The following is a 20,093-nucleotide window of genomic DNA, read 5'->3' on the forward strand; positions in this document are numbered from 1 at the left end:
ATTATATTAAACGTGAGAAAATAACTTTTTGTAATCACAGAAATAAAATTATTTAAGGGAATAAATAAAATATTTTTTTTTATTAATTACAATTATTTGATGGAATAAACTTTAAAAATAAAAAAATAAGTGACAATTTATTTAATTCAATATTTTTTTATTATATTAAAAGTGAGAACTAACTTTAGAATCATGCAATGAAAATGTAATTATTTAACGAAGCTTATTTAAAAATAATTTTAAACATTTTATATAATTACATTTTTCTAAATAATATTAAAAACCTGGTCATCTTGCAACAGTTACCCCAGGTCTGCGAGTGAATGCCCCGGGCCAGGGCAATTTGCGAGTTATATTCGAGTTAAAGCGCCGCACATTATTGTTACTTTGTATTCTTTTGTTTCTAGATAATATTGATAAATACAGATCCCTACCCCTAACCTTAGTATAAAGAGGGGGGAGGGTAATAAATATGCAAGAATTCACCTTTAATAAAATAATGTCATCCTAGATCCTGATGCAAGGAATTACACAATGTATTTGACTACAAGGAAGTAGATGCATGGGAGGAGGCCCGGGGGGAGGTGTATAAAGTCGGAGATCAGACAGACGCAGCAAGGAACCAGGTGGCTTTTCAGCTGTATCTCTGCATGATGAGGCTCCTTCTCCTGGGTGTCTGCGCCCTGTGTCTCCTCCATGGAGGGGCAGCCGAACCGTGAGTCCATTTTACACGCACCCGCCGCACGGTGCAAGTGCTGACTCTGCTTTAAACATTAAAACATTTTTGCTGACTTTGCAGCGTGTAGATTTATTAAGGTGCTGCTGCTGCTGCTGCTTTAATATTTTCTTTTCCCTATAGATTGTGGAGGGTCTTTAGCCTCCGTTACCCGTATATTCTGTACTTCATTATGGCGGGGGGATTATTCACTAAGCAGGGTCAGGTTGGCGGATGAGACATAGCACGAAAATCCTTTTTATGGAGAAGTAAATAAAAGCTTTGCTAAAAAAGTCAGGGGCTCCCTTACCCTGTGTTCACCTGGCTTACTTGGTGAATATGCCCCTGTTTACCTCTGCTCCCTCCATGGTAACTGCCCCAAAGTGTTCTACCCCCTCCCCCCTTATGTACCAGCATACGGTGTATACAACGCTTACGTGCTGTACGTATAACCCTGGTTTTTGCTCCTTCCCTGGCATATCTGCCAACTGTCTAGAATCTCAAAGCATCTCTCCCAGAGGTTTGGTTTTAAAAAGGGACTGGGTCCGGCATGCGATCTTCGTGCAAAGTTTTGCTGTTGCTCTTTATATAAAATGTAATTAAATAACTCTCCGAGTGGCTCTGATGCTCCGGGAGCCCGAATTCAAATATAAATGGCATTGGTTGGTTAAGAGTTAATGGCCCGCGCGGGTTGCTTGTTACAATGTTCCCGGGTTTGGTGCGCTTTGTATAACCGGCTGTAATAAATCGTGTACGTAATGCTGCTGCTTGTGTAATTATCTCCCGTGTTTACACACAAAGTCTTTCTCACGGCTCCGTGCTCCCAAATCCCGTTTTCCGAATATTAAATTTTTGCTGTAATTATAATTCCCCTCCCATTTCCAGTTCTACAGGTTCGGATCGAAATGACTCGCGTTGTAAGATCTCCCGTGTTCCTCGCATGCGTGTACGCTCGGGGTTCCGTGGACCATCGCATACGGCAGAGATAAAGCCCCAATAAACTCAATCACACTAATAAGCTCCTCTTGTGTGTTGATTTTATCATCACAGCCACAAGGCGGCGCCACAGAGCAGCCCAGGGTATATCTACCTAATAAAAAGTGCCCAAAACTCAGCAGCTATCTTTTTTAATAGTTAAACCCTCTAATTACAGGGAGGCCTGGGAAAGCCTTCGCTAAATCGCTAGCCCCCGTCTGGTATGCATTGTGGCTCGTGGGTAGTTTGACATAAAAGCCGTTGACTCCTCCATGCAGTTTAATTTCCGAGATGTCCTCCTGTCCCACGAGTCTTGCGAATGTCATCAGGCCATCTGGAGCTGGCTTTGCCAAGGCCAGGTCTGGGCTGGTGGGGAGAGATTGTCTAAGTGGCATTTTGTTTCTCTAATGTCTCCGTAGGCGATATGTCTTGTCCTTCCCTGCGTTACTGAAGGCTAACGTATCCGAGAAACTCTGCGTTAATCTCGAAGACTTCGGCCAGCCGGTGGACCTCAGTGTCGTGCTGGACTTCAATGGAGTCAACACCACCATCTTTGCAGAGGACGTGGTCACCTTTCCCTTCTTCCAGTGCAATGACTTTATGGTGAGTCTCCAATTCCTACAAACCGAGCGATGAGACGTTCGCAAGCCGTTCCAACCGAGACCGGAGGTTGGTCTGAGCTACGACGTGGATTATGGGAAGAAGACTTAAAGTAATCGGCGTTACGCCTACCCGGCAGAACATGAATTTATATATATCTTCATATTTATTAAAAATAACAGAAGTAACCAGGTGCTGATAAGACCCGGAATCCTCGGCTAAATCTCCCCCGTCTTCGTTTTTCTTCCAGGTCCCTGACGTAGAAAGCAGGACCCCGGTCTTTGTTTTGTTTTCTGCGACCGGGTCTGACTTTCAAGTGCTGGACCGGAAGACAGCGGTCATCGATAAAATGGAGAACATCAACTTAATACAAATGGACAAACCTGTCTACAAATCTGGGCAAAAAGGTAAGTGAGAAGGGGAGAGGAGAATGAAGAGTGATGAAAGGAGCTAGGAATACCCGGAAGGCGTTGGGAGGAGAACGGCAGGGTGCTACCTGTCAGGACTTCTAATTATAGGCTAAGTAAAGCATATGTTTGCCCCTAATATTAAATGCCACTGATGGGGCCGCTTTTTTCTTAACCTCCTTGGAGGAAAATATTGACAACTGTTTAAAATGAGCAGCGCAGGCTGACCGTAACGGTCCCACCTCTATGGATCTCATATATTCTTCCTCGTAAATCTTTTTCTTTATAGATATTTTGTCTTTATTCTGCTGCAGATTAGATGGCTGGTAACGGCATCGAAACGCTCTGCGGCGACGTTCTATAACGCTGTTAGTTTGGTAAACGGGTGGTTTTAATCGCGGCACCTCTGGCAGCTCCGGGGGGTTCACCGGAGGGCGCGAGGCTAAATAAAGCAGAGGGCAAGAGGGACAAACAAATGTATCGTACCCTTTGCATGCAGATAAAGCCGTACATACCCCCCGACCCTTCTAACACACTTAATAACACATTTCTTCCATCAATGAACATTTATTGAATAGGTAACTATGGCTACTGTATTGTCAGGAACTCCAGAACTTTACTGCCCTCACTGTAACGAATCCAGGCGGCGTGTAAAGTAAAGGGGTTGGGGGCGGCAAACTAACAGAGTAACCGATTTGTGCCATTGTTGAAATCTAGCTTTCCCCAAATGTCCAGAGGCCTGTTAACCCTTTGCGTTCTGTCTTGCAGTGCAGTTTCGTTTGATCTCTTTGACCTCGGAGCTGCTTCCGGTGAAGGAGGTGGTAAGTGGACCCCTTCAGCTTGGCGGGGTATGGTGGTTATCTTGCTGCCTTAATATAAAATGTTCTCCTAAACAATATTTACTCGTTTCCAAATCTGGTCCAACCCCCGGGCATTACTGACGTTATTAGGGACTTATTGCTCTGGGCAAAGTCCGGGGTCGCGAGGGACTGTGCAGAAGTCTTTAACTCGAGCTGAAAGTTTAAATTGTAATTTTTATTGAATTCCTATATAAATTCTAGGCAGAAAGTATAACTATCCTAAATCTGAGCTCTTGCTGGCTTCTGTGACCTCTGCCCTCCTCCTATACATTATGTGGACAGTAATAATCGCTCCTTTTTAGTTAATAACTGTCTTCTGTCGGAGCTCAGACATAATCCGCTCCTTGGTCTTAATCTAAGAAATGGATTCTATTTTTAGGACTTTGGGGGTTAGAACTTAAATCCAGTTTGTATTTTCTTGGTTCTGTGCCGTTGACCTGTGTCTAGAGTCTAAACGCTGCTATAGACGGCTGTCTGGAGACAATAGAGGGACTAATTCATTGTTTCTTTTTGTTTTCAGTACCCCGTTGTCTACCTGCAGGTACAGTAAGAATACCAACTTGTCTATTTTTTTCCTCTTTATCTCTCACCGATTCTCTCCGTCACTGCACTGCGATCACACAAACCATCCGTCATGTATTTGTTATGAAGCTCATCAGGTTTTTTTTTTGTGTGTTTGTTTTTTCGGGCCCTGATCTACCCGTGACTCTAACCCTTCCAGATGTGGCCCCCTTAAAATATTATTGCCCCTAGACTCCATCCGTTAACAATCGACCCAACTCTGCGTCTAATAGCCATCGGTGATATTTGTGAAGTAAGCGGATATGGCGCGAGCCCCGTGTGAACGGACGACCCTGTCCCAGCCTGGATTTGCAAAGATCTCTCGTGTTTCTCGCAGGATCCTTCCGGGAGCCGCCTGGCTCAGTGGGTGAACCAGGAGTCGGAGAGCGGCGTTCTGCAGATGGAGTTCCAGCTGATCAATGACGCCAGTCCCGGTTATTACACCATCACTGCCGAGCGACAGTCGGGTTCTTCTCTGAGCCAGGGGTTCAGCGTAGAGGACTACGGTAATGCTAGTTGTGTCGTGTCCGATGACGAATTCCAGCTCCAGGAACACAGAGCCACGATGATGGCGGTGTCTCCGTATCGGCAAAATGATCTGAAATGAAACTTTTCTCTGTTGCTTTTCAGTATCGCCCAGATTTGACGTAATCCTGGAGTCCGAGAACACGTTATCCGTGTTGGATGAGGTTATGTCTTTCAACGCGTCTGTGATGTAAGTCTTAATACCCGTAGCCCCAGTCACTACTCAATACAGGGGTAATTATTATTCTAGGTGGGCGAGTTTCGAAAAGTCATCTCTTGGGTCTGATCCTGATTGCCCCGCGTCAGTATCATGCCTTATGAACGTTGGTTATGATGTCGTGTGTTGCTAAGTAAGGCGATTGTATGAATTACACCTCACATGGTAGGGCGACTATTGCCATACCAAGCCCTGTCCTACCTGCTATGGCCCCACCTGGCCAGGAGCCTTTAATACCATAAATGTTGTATCTCTGAAATAATAGCAATATCTCCTAATTAACATCCCACCGCCCTGCTTTGTGCGTTATGAGACGGTAACATACCTCCTGTGGTCTCTTACACCCTCTGCCAGATACTCATACGGCAAACCCGTGCCCGGCGTCGTCACGGCCAGATGCTGCAAGTCACAAAACGTCTACGGCCGGAGAAAGAATTGCTATAAAGAGCAGGGTGAAGTCTGCTTTAACCTCACAGGGGAGGTAAGTGCCTGTCGTGTTGCACTGTATTAGTGCGTGGCGCATGCGGTGTTAATGTATCGGCACAGGGCACACATGGTGTTACATTGCATCGGTATTGGTGTTGCACTAATATATATAATATGGCTGCGTGGCGTTACTGTATCGGTACAGGGTACACATGGTGTTGCAATATAACTTCATGTTATGATACAATGTATCGGTACACAGGGTGTTGCTCTATCGGCGCATGCACAGCTTTATTGTAGGACGTCGGACTCATCTTCTCGTCCTGGTTTTATATCCTTGTAGCTGGACTCGGAAGGAGCCTTCTCAGGTTTCTTTGATCTAAATACCTTCAACTTGGGGCTGCTCGGGTCTCGGATGAGTTTCCAGTTGGATGTCACCGTCACAGAGGAAGGCACAGGTACCGGGAACGGCCATTACCCGATCTAACGGGTAGAGGGTGTTTGCTTGTTTGTGTCAGCGTTTAGCAGTGTTGAGTCTTATGCGATGGGTTTGGGGTGTTTTTTTTGGCTTCTGCCCCAGTGGGACAATTCACCCCTTTATTGACTGTTCGTTACGAGGGGCCCACGCAGCCTAATGAACGGTCACTACGTGGGAGACTCAACTGGTTTGGCTCTTAAACACACATAGTTAATGAGAATAAACGTTATGCCCTTACACTCAAGTCACAGCACATAGTTTAGTGAATCTTCCCCTTAGCCTCACACACTCTTGTCATCTCTCGTTATTTGTATTTTTCATTAGACATAAAGGTGTCTAAAATGCAAAAATTGGAGTTTACAACGAGCTGTCAATTGATTAACAAATTCCCCGATGGCAGCTTGCAGCAGGTGATCGACTCGATGTAACCGGACCTTCCGATTCAATACTTTTCCTGGAAATCTTTCTGCTTCCCGTTGTTGTTCGTTGTAATGAAATCCGGCCCTTTGGTGGGACACGAAATGGTAGAGAATGTAAAATATCTACTTGTTTCTCCCCTCCCCCCCCAGGAATCCAAATGACTCAATCCAGATACATATGGGTGACCACCCAGGTTGCCAACCTCCGGTTCCGCTATGAGGCCATGAACCAATATTACAAACGGGGCATCGATTTTCATGTCGAAGTGAGTATCCCTCATCCGTAACGTCCAGGATCCCACAGTGACCTCTCAAACCGCTTTCCCTCTATGGATGTTCGGCTTATCAGCTTTTTTTTTTTTTTCCTCTCTTCTGCCAATGACTTTATTTGGGGAGATTATTTTTTTTTTGTTTCTGAGAATATTTTCTCATTCTTCGCTTTAGGTTTGCTGATGAACGACCGGCGCGTGGTCACAATGTGTCTCTCTGCCGCGGTCCCACTGCGCTCTCGTCTCCTAAACCTTCTTTGCCCGTCTTCTTTCAGGTGCAATTAACAGACGAGAAAGGGGATCCCATTCCCAACGAGGTGGTTGAACTGCAAGTCAATAACGTTATTCAGGATGTAACGACCGATGAAAAAGGCACCGCGGTGCACGCCATCGACACGTCTGACTTCGTCGAGGAGAACTTCACCATCCAGGTTCGTGTAAAGATCTAGAGATGTACCGTGTTGGCTGTAGGCAGAAAATAAGCAGGTTTCTGGTGTGATGGAGCACTTCTCTCTTCTTCCGCCATATTATTCCTAAAGAAGGGACCAAAGTGGCCTAAAAAACCTGCAATCTAATGCTCTTCATTCAACCAGCAAAGGTGTCGTCTCCACCAAGCCTGCTTCAACTACTGGTCTCCAAATAAATAAAAACGCCAATAGCGCCACCTGGCGTTTTTTTTTGTGAAAAACGCATGCAGCCAGATGTTAGCTGTAATTCAATAGGAAATCGCAAAATGCCATTTCCACCTGGCGTTTTTCTGTTTGGCGTTTTTTTAGTCCTCTTTGGCGTTTTTCTGCTTTTTTGGGCTCTGTGGCAGTTTTTCAAAACTGCAGCATGTTGACACTCTGGCGTTTTTTGCAAGAAATCTTGGCTTTTTTTCTCCAATAGAAGTCTATGGGAGAGAAAAAACGCCATGAAAAAGCCATGTGGGTTTATTGCCTTGGCGTTTTTTATGGCGTTTTTTCCACAGTTACAATGCAGAGGATGGACCCAGTATCTGTGTGTCCTACGAGGAATAGGCTGAAAACAAACAGTTTCACACAAAACAAAGTCCTGGACTGGTTCATATTGAATTTTACACCATTTGGAACAAACATGCCATTACAAACAAACATACGCGACCGGATCCTGCGTGCCAAAAGCAACAGCAAACAATTTGCACCATCATTTGGGGCCAATCTTCCCAGAGGAGCAGACATTCGGAATAAAGCATGCCTTACAAACCACAGAAAAGAGACAAAAGGGTCTACCAAGTAAATGACAGCAGGAGAGGGCAGATACTCGCCATTTATCCCAATCCCTTTTAGCTGGGTGAAACTTCTAACTTGTAAAGGCTGGAAAAACTGCCTAAGGTCAAAAAACGCAATTTCCACAGAAAGGCAAAAACGCCAAAACGCAGGTAAATGCAGCGGCAGTTTTCCTGGCGTTTTTCATCAAGAAAAAAACGCCGGACAAAAACCCAAGTGGAAACCTAGCCTTATGGGATTGAAATAAACACGAAATCCGTCTATTCTTAAAGGTTTTGATGGTTGGAGATCTATTTATTGATACTACGGAGATGGGCATTAAATAGATAACATTTGGGAGGGATTTATTATTAAACTCGTGTCATGTAAAATAGGGCCCCGTCACCTGAATAAGAAGTTGCCCCGATTCCTGTTACTTAACAGCAGATCGGCCCATCTAGTTGCCCTTGTTTTGTATTTATTTATTTAATGACTCTGACATTAATCTGTCCTTTCTCTCTCTCTCAGGCTAGTTACAAGAACCCGGAGCAATGTTTTTACAGGGAGTGGGATCTCAACGGCCCCGACTACCCCACCACCGAATTCATGGTCCAGCGGTTTTACTCTCAGTCAGGAAGCTTCCTGCAGGTGCGGAGACCGCTGGGGGAGCTGAACTGCAGCGAGACGCACCCCATCGCGTTACAGTACATCGTGACCCCGCAAGGCGTTGGGGAGGAAGCCACCGAGGCCACCTTCTACTTCCTGGTGAGAGATGCTAATGGGAATGAATTAGGGATTTTAAACTACGCAAGCTGTCCTGGTTTAGTGTCGGCCCCCCATTTTCCTCCCCTGATGCCCCTCTTTTCTAGGAGGTCAGAATGTTTGCTGGGTATGAGGGGATCGCAGGGTTCTACAGTCCTAAAAGCCCCGATAATGTGTATAGAAACGGCTTTATAAATTAAACGGGGTAAATCCCCATTCTTCTAAATGACATAAAGTGGAAACGGGTTTTAAAGGACTTAGTTTTTTTGCCCTTTATTGGCTCATTCATCAAAAAGATGTTTGAGTTTTTCCCTCGTAAGATGAAGCTGGTCCGTTCCGCTGCTCCTGTACGGTCTCTATGGAGGTCCCGCTGATTTCCTCGGATAACAGCGACGTTTGTTTCTTTAACTTTCATATAACTTCGTGTAGAATTCTGTAAACGTTGTATAGAAATGATCCGACCGCCGTCCTGGTTGGCCGGCCGTAACGTCCTTTTGTGTTCGCAGGTGATGTCCAAAGCGAGTATCGTTCATTCCGGCCAGAAAACCGCTGACCTCACAGTCTGTAAGTAACTTTTCTGCCGCCCGGACTTGTTGCTTTAGATGGAATCTGTATGTATAATGCATGCGCTACGTGCTGTGTGATGACCGTAATGCGAGGCTGTCGGCCCGTCTCTTCTGCCTCTTGGCTACGATCGCTCGCAGAATCTGCTATTATCTGTTTAATGTCGGATTTATTTATTTTTTATTTATTTTTTTTAGCCCGGAATGGCACATTAACTATTGATCTGCCTGTAAGCGCGGACTTTGCACCGAGTGCCGACCTCATTGTGTATTCTATTCTGAACACCGAGATCATCACAGACACCGTCAGTCTGGACATAGAGAAATGTTTCAAAAATCAGGTATTTGACCCAATCTGGGGAATTTAAACAGTTCTCTATTGTCTAAAGCTTAAAATGGACCTGTCCCTTCCCAAACCCTGTGTCCCATCTAAATAAAACCCAAGTAATGGCATATACCGTTAATAATATACAATATGTAACTATTGGAACCCCACACACACCTTAATGTTCCTGCTCTCGGGATCTGCAGGATTATTCCTCCCCATTATGTTCTCTCTCTCTCCTGTTAAGTTGCTGATCCATGCATTTGCTACTCTAAACGACACTCGCTGATCACTTGGGCTATGATCAAGTGATTAGTTGATCAAGCAGTGGGTCCCAGCTGGGTTTTTTTGGGTGGTCCAACATCGCATTACATTTATATACAGCCAGCAGAGGCTGTGGCGCTGTTACAAGGAGAGGCTGAAAATGAACGGACAGAACGAGAAGAGGGGCCCAGAATGTTGGGCATTCATTTTATCTTTTGTAACAAGAGCCTCGTCTTCAACTTTTTAACTTTTTTTTTTTTTTTGTCCCCCCTCAACTTGAATTCATTCTCTAAAAGTTAGAAAAAATGGTCAAATTCAGTAATTTGGGGGGGAAAAAGTGAAGCTTTTATTGGTTTCCATGGTGATTGCTCCAAAATGAATACTTTTGAATAGAACTTTAGAAACCCAATCTCCCTATTACTTGGTCACCCTAACCCTAGCATTACACGGCTGGTGGTGGCTGTTCATTTTTATTCTGTTTTTGGGATGTTTAGGTTTCCCTGACCTTCTTAGAAGAAAAGACCACCCCGGGCTCCAGTGTGGACCTCCAGCTGTCAGCGGCCCCCACGTCCCTCTGTGGTCTCCGCGTCATCGATTCCAGCCTCCTCCTTATTAATCCGTACGAACGGTTCAGTGCTTCGAATGTAAGTCGCTTCTCTATCAGCCCGACGCTCAGTTATAGCAAAGAAAGACCACCAAAGTGGGGACAGACCTTCTCTGCCGAGAGGCAGATGAGCCACGGATCACTCGCACGGTGGAACTAAAGGAATCGTTAATTCACTACCTTTATTCTCCCTGTATTAGTCCCCCCCCCCCATTACTGAGATGTCAGGGGGTAAATATTTGAGGAAAGGCTGTATATCTGCAGACAGAAGGTGGGCGTGGGGGGTCTGAAAAAATGTTGTTTTTTTTAAATATAAAGACCACCCATGGAGGGGACACCAAAGCCTGAAAGAAACCAAACTTACAAAAAACAAACCTATAGAATTGGCAGCTCGTGAGAGAGGAAGAGATTCCGCTTAATGGAAAGAGACGGGCACTCTGTGGGTGGGTGGACGGTCTATGCTGACGATTTGCTCAATGAGGGGGGATGTTTGGGGTGCCCCAAATTATCACCCTACAAGCATGGCTGTTCTGGACCAATGTGTCCCCTCCATTCCTCTCGGTAACGTTGGATTGGGATATGACCTCATCGGGTCTTGAAGCCGTTCTCATGCGTGACGTTCCTTCTCTTGGTGACAGGTGTATTACTCCATTCCGTACCTCCGTCTGTTTGGTTACACTTTTGGGGACTTTAATGTGGAAGATCCGGCTCCCCCCTGCGAGGACCCCAATAAAACTGTCTTTTGCCGAGGACGTTACTACCTGCCCACCAGCAGCCCGTCGGAAAGAGACAGCTACATCAACATTAAGGTGTGTGTCAGAATTCTGCCCCCTGCAGACAGTCCGCGAAGAGCCCACCATACAAATGGCACAGTAATGGGTTAACTTTCTTACATTAAAAATTAATTATTGGAATAAGCAAACGAGTCCAGCGTTCCAATAGCCAAAGAAACGAAAATCCTAGTAATTTATATATTTTCCGCTTCTCTATAAAACTCGTCAACTTCCTAAAATCTGGGGGGGTTTCTCTAGTTTTGGGCGTTTTTATAGTTATTAAATAATGTGAGCGGACAGAGTCTGCGTTTGGATTGGATGTCTGGTTGTCATTTTCCGTGCGGGGGTTTGTTCACTTTTAAGGTGTTTTAGTATTTTATTATTGGCGGTGTAAACGCCGAGGTCGGTCTCCGTGCCGTTTACCCCTTTCTGGTTTCTGCCCCCCTCGGAAATTTCCAGGAAATCGGTTTGGTTTTTGGGACGAATTCCACGATGAGGAAGCCGGTGGTCTGCGGGAAAGAGGAAGAACCCATGTTCAGGGCTCCTATGCGAGAACTTGGAACAGGTGAATACTCTCCGGTGTCCTTCTCTGTGGCAGGTATACCGATTTGGGAAGGAATGTTTATCTATACATTATACAGGGGGCCGGTCACTGATTTATCTATACATTATACAGGGGCCGGTCACTGATTTATCTATACATTATACAGGGGCCGGTCACTGATTTATCTATACATTATACAGGGGGCCGGTCACTGATTTATCTGTACATTATACAGGGCCCGGCTCACTGATTTATCTATACATTATACAGGGGGCCAGTCACTGATTTATCTATACATTATACAGGGGCCGGTCACTGATTTATCTGTACATTATACAGGGGCCGGTCACTGATTTATCTATACATTTATATATAATGTGTGTAAATAAACCACAGAACGGTGTAATGTGCCTTCGGTTGAATTTAGATATGGCTTTAACTTTTAATGAAAGTGTGTAATGAACATTTATTTTCCTTGTTTTTGGTAAAATCTCAGGCGGTGGTTTTGGAGGGGGCGGCGGCGTCATGGCTTCTGCGGATTCAGCGGCGGCGGTGGTCACCGTTCGGAGGAACTTCTCGGAGACGTTCGCGTGGAAGTTGGTGTCTGTAAAGTATGTTGGCTATAATATCATCATTGTTAATTATGGGGGATTTTTTTTCTTTTTAATTAAAGGCAGCCCGTGTGATTGGCCTCTCTATGTATTTTCCCATAGCGCTGAAGGCCAAGCTACGGTATCTGAGACCGTCCCGGACACTATCACGGAGTGGCAAGGCGACATGTTCTGCGTATCCGAGACGGAGGGCTTTGGGATGACGGCATCTCCAGCCAAACTCACCTCCCTCCTGCCATTCTTTATAGAGCTCTCCCTGCCTCGTTCCATCACCCGTGGCGAGACCATGGTCATGGTGGCCTCTGTGTCCAACTACATGGAGTCTTGCGCCAAGGTGAGCACCTCCTCTGCAGGGGGCTCTTGCGGTCCCTTGTCGGGGTCTGGGGCTCCTGCTGTCCATGGTTTCTGGTGGCCGTCTAACCCTTTGTCCTCCTCCTGCGCAGGTCGCTGTAACATTACAGAGCTCCAGCGACTTCACTGCTGATCCTCAGGAGAAGACCCAGTCCACGTGCATCTGCAACGGGCAGAGGGCTTCTTACACGTGGCACGTCCAGGCCAACAAGATAGGTTTGTTTTTCTACGGTTTCCCATTTCAATGTTGGCTTTCTTTCCTTCAACCAGGTCAGTGACGTCGCCTTCCTGGAACGTTGTGTATTAATGTCTGTCTAGTTACTAAACGCCTCTTCTGTCTGTCCTTCCCCGCAGGAGAGATCTCTTTTGTGGCTTCTGCCGTGACCTCCCATATCGGAGCCACCTGTGATGGACCAAGCGACCGATCCCAGCCGTCTCGCAATGACACCGTCATACAGACTGTTCTCGTAGAGGTGAGGCTATTTTACAGGCTGATTAGAGTGTGAGCTCACGGTACGGCGTGCAGCAGGAAGCGAGATTTAATAAGCTTGGATCACTTTGGGGCTCGTTGCTTCATTGCAAATCCTGGCCACGGATTTAGGATATTAGTAAGGATTGTCATTATTAGGCAACATTATGTTTTGAGCAAAATAGATTTCTGGGTTTTTAGTAGGGGCCGGTTTATTAAACCATGCATACAATCTGTTTATTTTTTTTCTTCTTTCTCCTATCAGCCCGAGGGAATTAAGGAAGAAGTGACCTCCAGCAACTTGGTCTGTGTACAAGGTAAGGATTTATCTCTTGACCGTGGTCACCATCTTAACGTGTTATATGTGCCACTTTCCCCGGTTCAAGAACTTTACTGAGAGGATGGTAGATAAGTGGAACAGCCTCCCAGCAGAGGTGGTAGAGGGTAATACAGTGAGGTTATTAAACATGCATGGGATAGACATACGGCTCCTGAATCTAAGACGAGACCGACGACTGATATGGGCAACTAGGCGGGGGACGAATGGGGCCGATCGGCGGGTTCTAAGTTGTTTGTCCTACACACAGATGCCAATAGTGAAATTCCCATCAGTATCCCGCCCATCGAGAACGTGGTGCCCGACACGCCGGCCGGGTTCGTTACTGCCCTGAGTGAGTACAATTACAAAAAAAAATCTAATTCACTAAATCGCTTGTTTTGGTGGAAGTTCTGCAGGTTGCTGGGGATGAGCTGAGACCGGTTTGTGGAAATATATTCAGAGACGTGGGTTGCCCGTTAACAATAATTCCATTAAGGGGTTAACCGTTCTGAGATGGCTAGAGATGTAATATATAATCCTAATTCTTATATACCTGAGAATAAAACATTATTTTCCTTGTGTTGGTCAGAGGCAGAAATCTTGTTACAGATTATTTATGCTTTATCTCAATATTATTCCTGTCGGATTCCATGGTAACGCTAGTGGTGCGTTTTTTTTTGTTTTTTTTTTTTGTGGAGTTTTTAATTTTTTTTTTTCTCCTTTTTAAGCCTTCGTCTCCTAGTCTTTAGTGAATTTGGTGTCATTATCCCCCCCCCTAGGTGACTTCTTTGGGCTTCCGTTACAAAATCTGGACAGCCTGCTGCTGATGCCGATGGGTTGCGGGGAGCAGACCGTTGCCCGCTTGGCTCCCATCCCTAAAGTCATGGAATATCTCAATAACACGGGGCAGCTCACCGCCGAAATAGAAGAAAAGTGCAAAAACTTAATGCGAGAAGGTGAGTCCTTCGACTGCTCGGTGGTAGCCTGAGACATGTTTAACGGGAATGTTCTGCCCGATTTAATAACCCCCAACCCAGGAATCCCCCCACGATCTAATAACCCCCAACCCAGGAATCCCCCCACGATCTAATAACCCCCTACCCAGGGAAGGACTCTGGGGGAGAACTGGAAATTGGAGCAATTTCCCCCAGTGCTGTTTCGTAAACTGTTACTGTTATTATTTAACTGGCTGAACTGAGCTTTATTTCTTTGTAATGATAGCGATGGAAAAGCGACCAGATCCACCCCCCCCCCCCCCACACACACACACACACACACACACACACGCGGCTCTCGGGACTCGCCAGGAGCCCATCTCAGTTGTCCTAATATATTCCGATATAAGATGTGGGTACATGATTGACGTGCAGCTAAATTCCAAGTTGTGGCTTTTATCTGATCTTGTTTTAATGCAACAATTCTTGCGTAATGTAACAATTTACCCCCTGACTGGATCCTTGTTGTGCCCTTTTGGAAACATGTGTTGGACAAAACTGGGTATCATGCATTTCTTGCACCGTTTGTAAAATATTTAAGGAACCCCCCCCGTTGTGAACTCTCCCTCTCCCTTATGAGTGTACCATGGAACATGCGCGCTTTACCTTCTCTATGTAACGTTTTATATTCCTCCTTTCTCTCCAGGATATTACCGCATGCTCCGCTTCAGAGACCCCACTGGAAGTTATAACGCGTTTGAGCGCTCCTCATTCCAGCGATCACCGCGCTCGGGCAGTTCTTGGTGAGCTTTAAGCCCAGCGTCCGTCTGCTGCAGGGAAAGCACGCGCTGCGGCGGCTCTTTGGCAGTAGCGTCGTCCTCAGATCCAATTGATTTCTCTTCTTGACTATTTGTAACATTTACATGTATCTTAATATGACACGCACATGCTTACAGTGGGATTTGTGTTGCAGGCTCACTGTCTTCGCATTCAAGACCATCGAGTCGCTCAAAAACTTCATTTTCATCGATGAGAACATCCAACAGCAAGCACTGATTTGGTTGGAAAACTCTCAGAAACTGGAGAGCGGCTGCTTCGTACCCGAAGGGGAAGTGTTTTTGACGCAGGTGAGAATTAAATGCGGGAATCTGTTCACAAACGGCAACCAGGAAATCTGTTGAATCGGAGTAGCTCTGCGTGTTGGGGGGGGGTGTAACTTCCATGGGGCAAGAGGGGCAGCTGCTCCAAAAGCTGCAAGCTGAGAAGTCCTTCTTGTGGCAATACCCCCTTCCGCTTGCACAAGCAGATTTAATGTCAATCCTGCCCCTGGCAACTCGCTTGCCTTCCAGTTGGTGGTGGTTGTTGTGTTTTTGTTTGTGAATATTTTCTTTTCCCCTGCAGGAAGACAAAAATGGCGTGGCTTTCACATCATACATTGCGATTGCCCTCCTGCAATCTAATTACAGCCCCGGGGTAAGTGAGCCAGTGGAGGGTCCAAGGAAGCCATTGATCACCCCAGGTACCAAAGTCCTAATGTGCCACAGAGAAGCGGCCCGTAGCCCATACTCTTCTTCTGTGCCATAAACACACATTCTGTGAGCCTGCAGTTCTCTGATGGAGCCCATTATATAAACCCCGGTGATATGAGCCGCACCACCCTCCATAGGACCCCCCATCCTTTCGATTGCTGAGGACCCCCGACACGTAGCCCTCATCTGTGAACTGGTGGCCGGAGGGGCTGTTCTCAGCTGGGTCTTTACTGATTCATGTCTCTCTCCTTGCAGAGGACTCTGCTGGACGGAGCCCTGTCATGTCTGGAGGCCGCATCCATCACCGAGCAGACCACCTATATCCAGGCGCTCATGGTCTACGCCTTTACCCTGGCGGGGAACGCGGAGAAGAGGGGCGCTTTGCTTACGATATTGAGAGAAAAGGCAATCTCTGAGGGTAAGAGAGCATCTAACTGCGCAGGGGCGACATCAACAGAAAGGCGATTGCGTTCACCGCGACGGATCGTTTACAGGCCTTACGATCTTCTGCTACTCTTCACAGTATTTTATGTCTGTTTTATTAACCGTCGGAGAACCTTCATCTCTTTCTTCTCGCTCTCTTTCTTCTCTCTTTTCGCTGGATTTCCTCTGATTTCTTGCTTTGTTTTACATACATTTGGGTCATTTCGGCAGCGCCACAGAATATTTTTTTTTTTAATTTTTTTTTTTTGATTGTCTGGATATTTTGCTCGTTTTCTGTCCGATCCTCCTTTTGAATCCCTCTGGGGTCGGAGTCGGAAACCGATCGGTCGCGTTCTTCATAGGGTTGATTAGCGAGGCGTTTCTCTTTGTTAGGCGGCACCGTTCACTGGGAGCGTGAAAATAAACCAGAGAGTGACGTTCCTTGGTTCTTCCACCGCCCGTACGCCGCGGCAGAGGTACAGATCACGGCCAACATCCTTCTCGGCTTCCTCAAAGATCCCAACCTTTCCGACGCCGATAGGAATTACGTCGCTGAGATCTCCCTGTGGCTCGTCCGGCAGCAGAACTCTCGTGGTGGATTCCGCTCCACGCAGGTAAGATGGGACAAGGTCTTCTAATGCGGCTGCCTTCGTCACAAGCCCTGTGGTTGCGCTCCTAACACGGAGATATATAGACCCTGCCAACAAAACGGCCCTATTCAGCCCCCATCTAGTCGGCCGTTTCTCCTGATGTAACGACTCAAACCTTAATCAGTCGTTGGTCTCGTCTTAGATTCAGGAGCCGTATGTCTATCCCATGCATGTTTAATCCCCTCGCTGTACCCTGTCCTTCTAACCAGCTTTCTCCTTCTTCAGGACACGGTGGTGGCTCTCGAGGCTACGGCTGCTCTGGGTGAGCTCTTCTTCACCCCGAACGCCCAACACGCGGTGCGAGTAAACTCTGCGAACGGAGAAGTCGCCCAATTCAACTTGAATCAAGAAAACCGGCTCCTGGTCCAAAGACAGCCGCTGCCGGCCGTCCCGGGAGAGTACAGCATCGCGGTCAATGGACGGGGCTGCTGTCTGGTGCAGGTAAACCCCCCCCCCCATTCTAACCTATATGATTATAGAATAAACCTTACTGAGAAAACCGCATCCAACCCAAAAGAGGAACCCGTCCTGCGCAATGCGGGGAGAGAAGAGACGGGGGATGGGGAGACCTTTAAATCCATAAAGGGATTTAATAAAGGACTGGAGGGAAGTTTACATCAAAGGAGGAGAAAAGTTACAACAAGAGACCGGAATCTAACACTAGAGAGTCAGAGGCTGAGATGGAAGAACTTTTACTTCACTGAGAGGGTGGTAGATAAGTGGATCAGCCTCCCAGCAGAAGTGGTAGAGGTTAAGACTGCGAGGGAGCTTAAACATGGGACATATAAATGACAGAGCGGGTTTCTTAAGTCCTGCTCAGGATAGTTTATGAGGTTTTGTTTTTCTCCGCAGACTACAGTCGGTTACAATATCCCGGTGCCCACGGAGAACTCCGCTTTCTCAGTGTCTGCATCGACTTCTTCTGAAAGCTGCCTGAACGGCGTGGCTTATACCTTCGTCTTTAACGTCAGCGTCAGGTAACAATTCTCTCGCCTTTACCGCTTTATGAACAAAAAGCCTGCTAACTCTCTCTGAATAAAAGCCGGGCAGCGCCGCGGACCGCGCGGAATGAGAAAAAGTTTCAGTGCCAAAGCTACCCAGGGGCCACCAAAATACACGTGCTGAGGACACAGGGGGCAAATCGTTTAAGTTGCCCAGTGTACAGGGGAGGGTTAAAGAGTAACCTTTAGTGAGTGGAGACTAGATTATGGAGTTGCATACACTGGGGGGTATGTTGGTACATAACTGCCCCCTTGGGCGTGTATTACATCAGAAGTCACAAGTACCGGGGCAAACAGACCCCAGGGCTCTATGTTTGTCGTCTTATCCCCTCCCTGCTGTGTAAATCATGGCTGAACAGGGTGAGGAGTGGGCAGCGCTACACGCTACACGCCACACGCCACCCCTGCCCAGAATATACACCATTGTACTAGAGGTCCGGCAGTCAGCTGAGAAGCCAAAGCCTCTAGTGCTAATCCAGAAAATTACGGCCGTGGAAGGGCACGTTTTATGCCAACCGATATCCTGTGAAGTGGAGACCTCTGTGCGCAGAATATTAATATTATAAATTTCATTTTATCTTCTCCTTTCAGCTATCAGGGCAGCAGAAACGCGTCCGGCATGACCATTGTTGACGTAAAACTGCTTTCTGGATACCAAGGAGATTACATGTCGCTAAGAAAAGTGTGTGGTATTTTTTTTTTTTTTTGTTTTTTATGTGGAATTACTAATTCATGCTTCTCGTTTCTGTAACTGCGTCTCTTTTTATTTATTTTTAGCTCGTTAATGATCAGCTGATTTCAAAATATGAAGAAAAGAACAACCACATCTACCTGTACCTGGATTCTGTGAGTGGGAATTCTTTTGTGTAACTTTCATTCTCATCTTCTAAATGTCGTTTCTTTTCGAAGGAGTTTTTTTTTTTTTATACATAAACTAACCAGCTCCACGTGGGGTGAAGTCACATTTTGTGGGCTCCCTCTCGATCATATCATTTGGCATATTTAGAGTTTTATCTCCTAATCCCCCGCCACGGTAGCTTGGTGCGTTGGCCTCTCTTGTGAATTCCAGATCTTGACTGCCCTCACTGTAAAGGACGCTTTCTGCAGGGGATGAGGGTTTTCTGTTTGTTTTTGTCCTTCGTCTATCCAATTTACAGTCAATATTTGGATTTTGAGCCCAGTGTTTGTCCTCCGTAAAATCAATAATGTCCTATTTCTACCATAGATTGTTGGGTTCTGTCTGTCATCATCTGATTTTATTTTAATGGGGGGTGGGGGGGTTCTGGTGAGACCTCCGTCTTCTATCTACTTCAGTATTTCTTCGGTGGAAAGGATTCCTCTGTTACCGCTTACTATTCCATTTTGGTATCTTTTTTCACAAGCGCTTTCACTAGTATTTTTTGTGAAATCTTGTATTTATTGGTTGAATCCCACCTCGAACCCCCCCCCCACGTGCTGCCTCCGGATTAAACGTGTGCCGTTTCCATGTTCTTGTTCTCAGTGTCTCCTCCTCATGTTCCTTTTTTGTTCTTTGCCCCTTAGGTCTCGGGTGAGACTCTCCATCTCTCCTTCAAGGTGCAGATGGGTAACCGGGTGCTGAATGTGAAGACCGGCTCTATCTATGTCTACGATTACTATGAAGCAGGTAAATTGCGGTAATCTCCCTCAGACAGGAATGCTGGGAATAATACTTTAATGCATCGCCGTCATGTTATTAGTTCCCGGAGTCTCTTCTCTCCGCTGACTTTCTGCTGTTTCTCTCTCCTCGCAGCGGAGAACGGTTTTGCGTCGTACAGCCATCCATGCGCAGCATCTGGTTAAGGTAAGACTCCTGCCGGGGGGCGCGACGGTTCCCAGACCGCTCCCTGCTTCTGGGCAAAAAAACTAAGACTTCTCAGAAGAGATCTCTGCAGCGACAAAGGATTCTACCTTTTTGGGCCAATATGGCAAATTCCACTTTCCATCCAATTTCTTTGAATAATTTTCAGTTTGATAAATGAGAATAAATCCTTGATTGAAACTTTTTTGGTTGTTGTTTTGTGTTTGTTTTTAAGCCCAAAACAAAGGTTCTAACCACTAACTTTTCTCTCTCCTCTAGCGATGAAGCCAGACAAACGGCTCCGTGATCTGAGCACACTTTATACGTCTCATTTGTCCACAAAGATCCCTTTCAGGTTCCATGGCTTCTGACCAAAGAGTTTCGCTGCAGATTTGGGAATTTAAACAGTTTGGTAAGGGCTCCTCCTGTTAAACTGACTGGAAATATTTGAAATAAATAATTGGCTCTGCAAA

General features: G+C 46.2%; 1 protein-coding gene across 1 annotated transcript; it reads left to right on the plus strand.

Moving 5' to 3' along the window:
- Positions 1-632: 632 nt before the first annotated feature.
- On the plus strand, positions 633-20,093 carry LOC128468337 (ovostatin-like). Its single transcript, XM_053450024.1, has 36 exons — positions 633-715; positions 2,110-2,293; positions 2,541-2,697; positions 3,466-3,518; positions 4,078-4,098; positions 4,456-4,624; positions 4,749-4,833; positions 5,215-5,341; positions 5,630-5,744; positions 6,334-6,449; positions 6,728-6,883; positions 8,207-8,443; positions 8,947-9,004; positions 9,202-9,344; positions 10,087-10,236; positions 10,835-11,005; positions 11,429-11,534; positions 12,010-12,124; positions 12,227-12,458; positions 12,568-12,691; positions 12,830-12,948; positions 13,210-13,261; positions 13,532-13,615; positions 14,043-14,219; positions 14,905-15,001; positions 15,172-15,325; positions 15,600-15,671; positions 15,983-16,145; positions 16,544-16,764; positions 17,026-17,241; positions 17,653-17,777; positions 18,393-18,483; positions 18,579-18,647; positions 19,344-19,446; positions 19,573-19,623; positions 19,912-20,093. The coding sequence occupies exons 1-35, from the start codon at positions 651-653 to the stop codon at positions 19,620-19,622; spliced, it is 4,377 nt and encodes a 1,458-aa protein (XP_053305999.1). The 5' UTR covers positions 633-650; the 3' UTR covers position 19,623; positions 19,912-20,093.

The sequence above is a fragment of the Spea bombifrons genome, chromosome 11, assembly GCF_027358695.1.
Source record: "Spea bombifrons isolate aSpeBom1 chromosome 11, aSpeBom1.2.pri, whole genome shotgun sequence".
NCBI classification, from domain to species: Eukaryota; Metazoa; Chordata; class Amphibia; order Anura; family Pelobatidae; genus Spea; species Spea bombifrons.

Coding starts and splice junctions, on each gene's coding strand:
- LOC128468337 (XM_053450024.1), top strand. CDS start 651: ATGATGAGGCTCCTTCTCCTGGGTGTCTGCGCCCTGTGTCTCCTCCAT. Junction 9,005..9,201: donor AACCGCTGACCTCACAGTCT/GTAAGTAACTTT, acceptor TATTTTTTTTAG/CCCGGAATGGCACATTAACT. Junction 17,778..18,392: donor GTCTTTAACGTCAGCGTCAG/GTAACAATTCTC, acceptor TTCTCCTTTCAG/CTATCAGGGCAGCAGAAACG.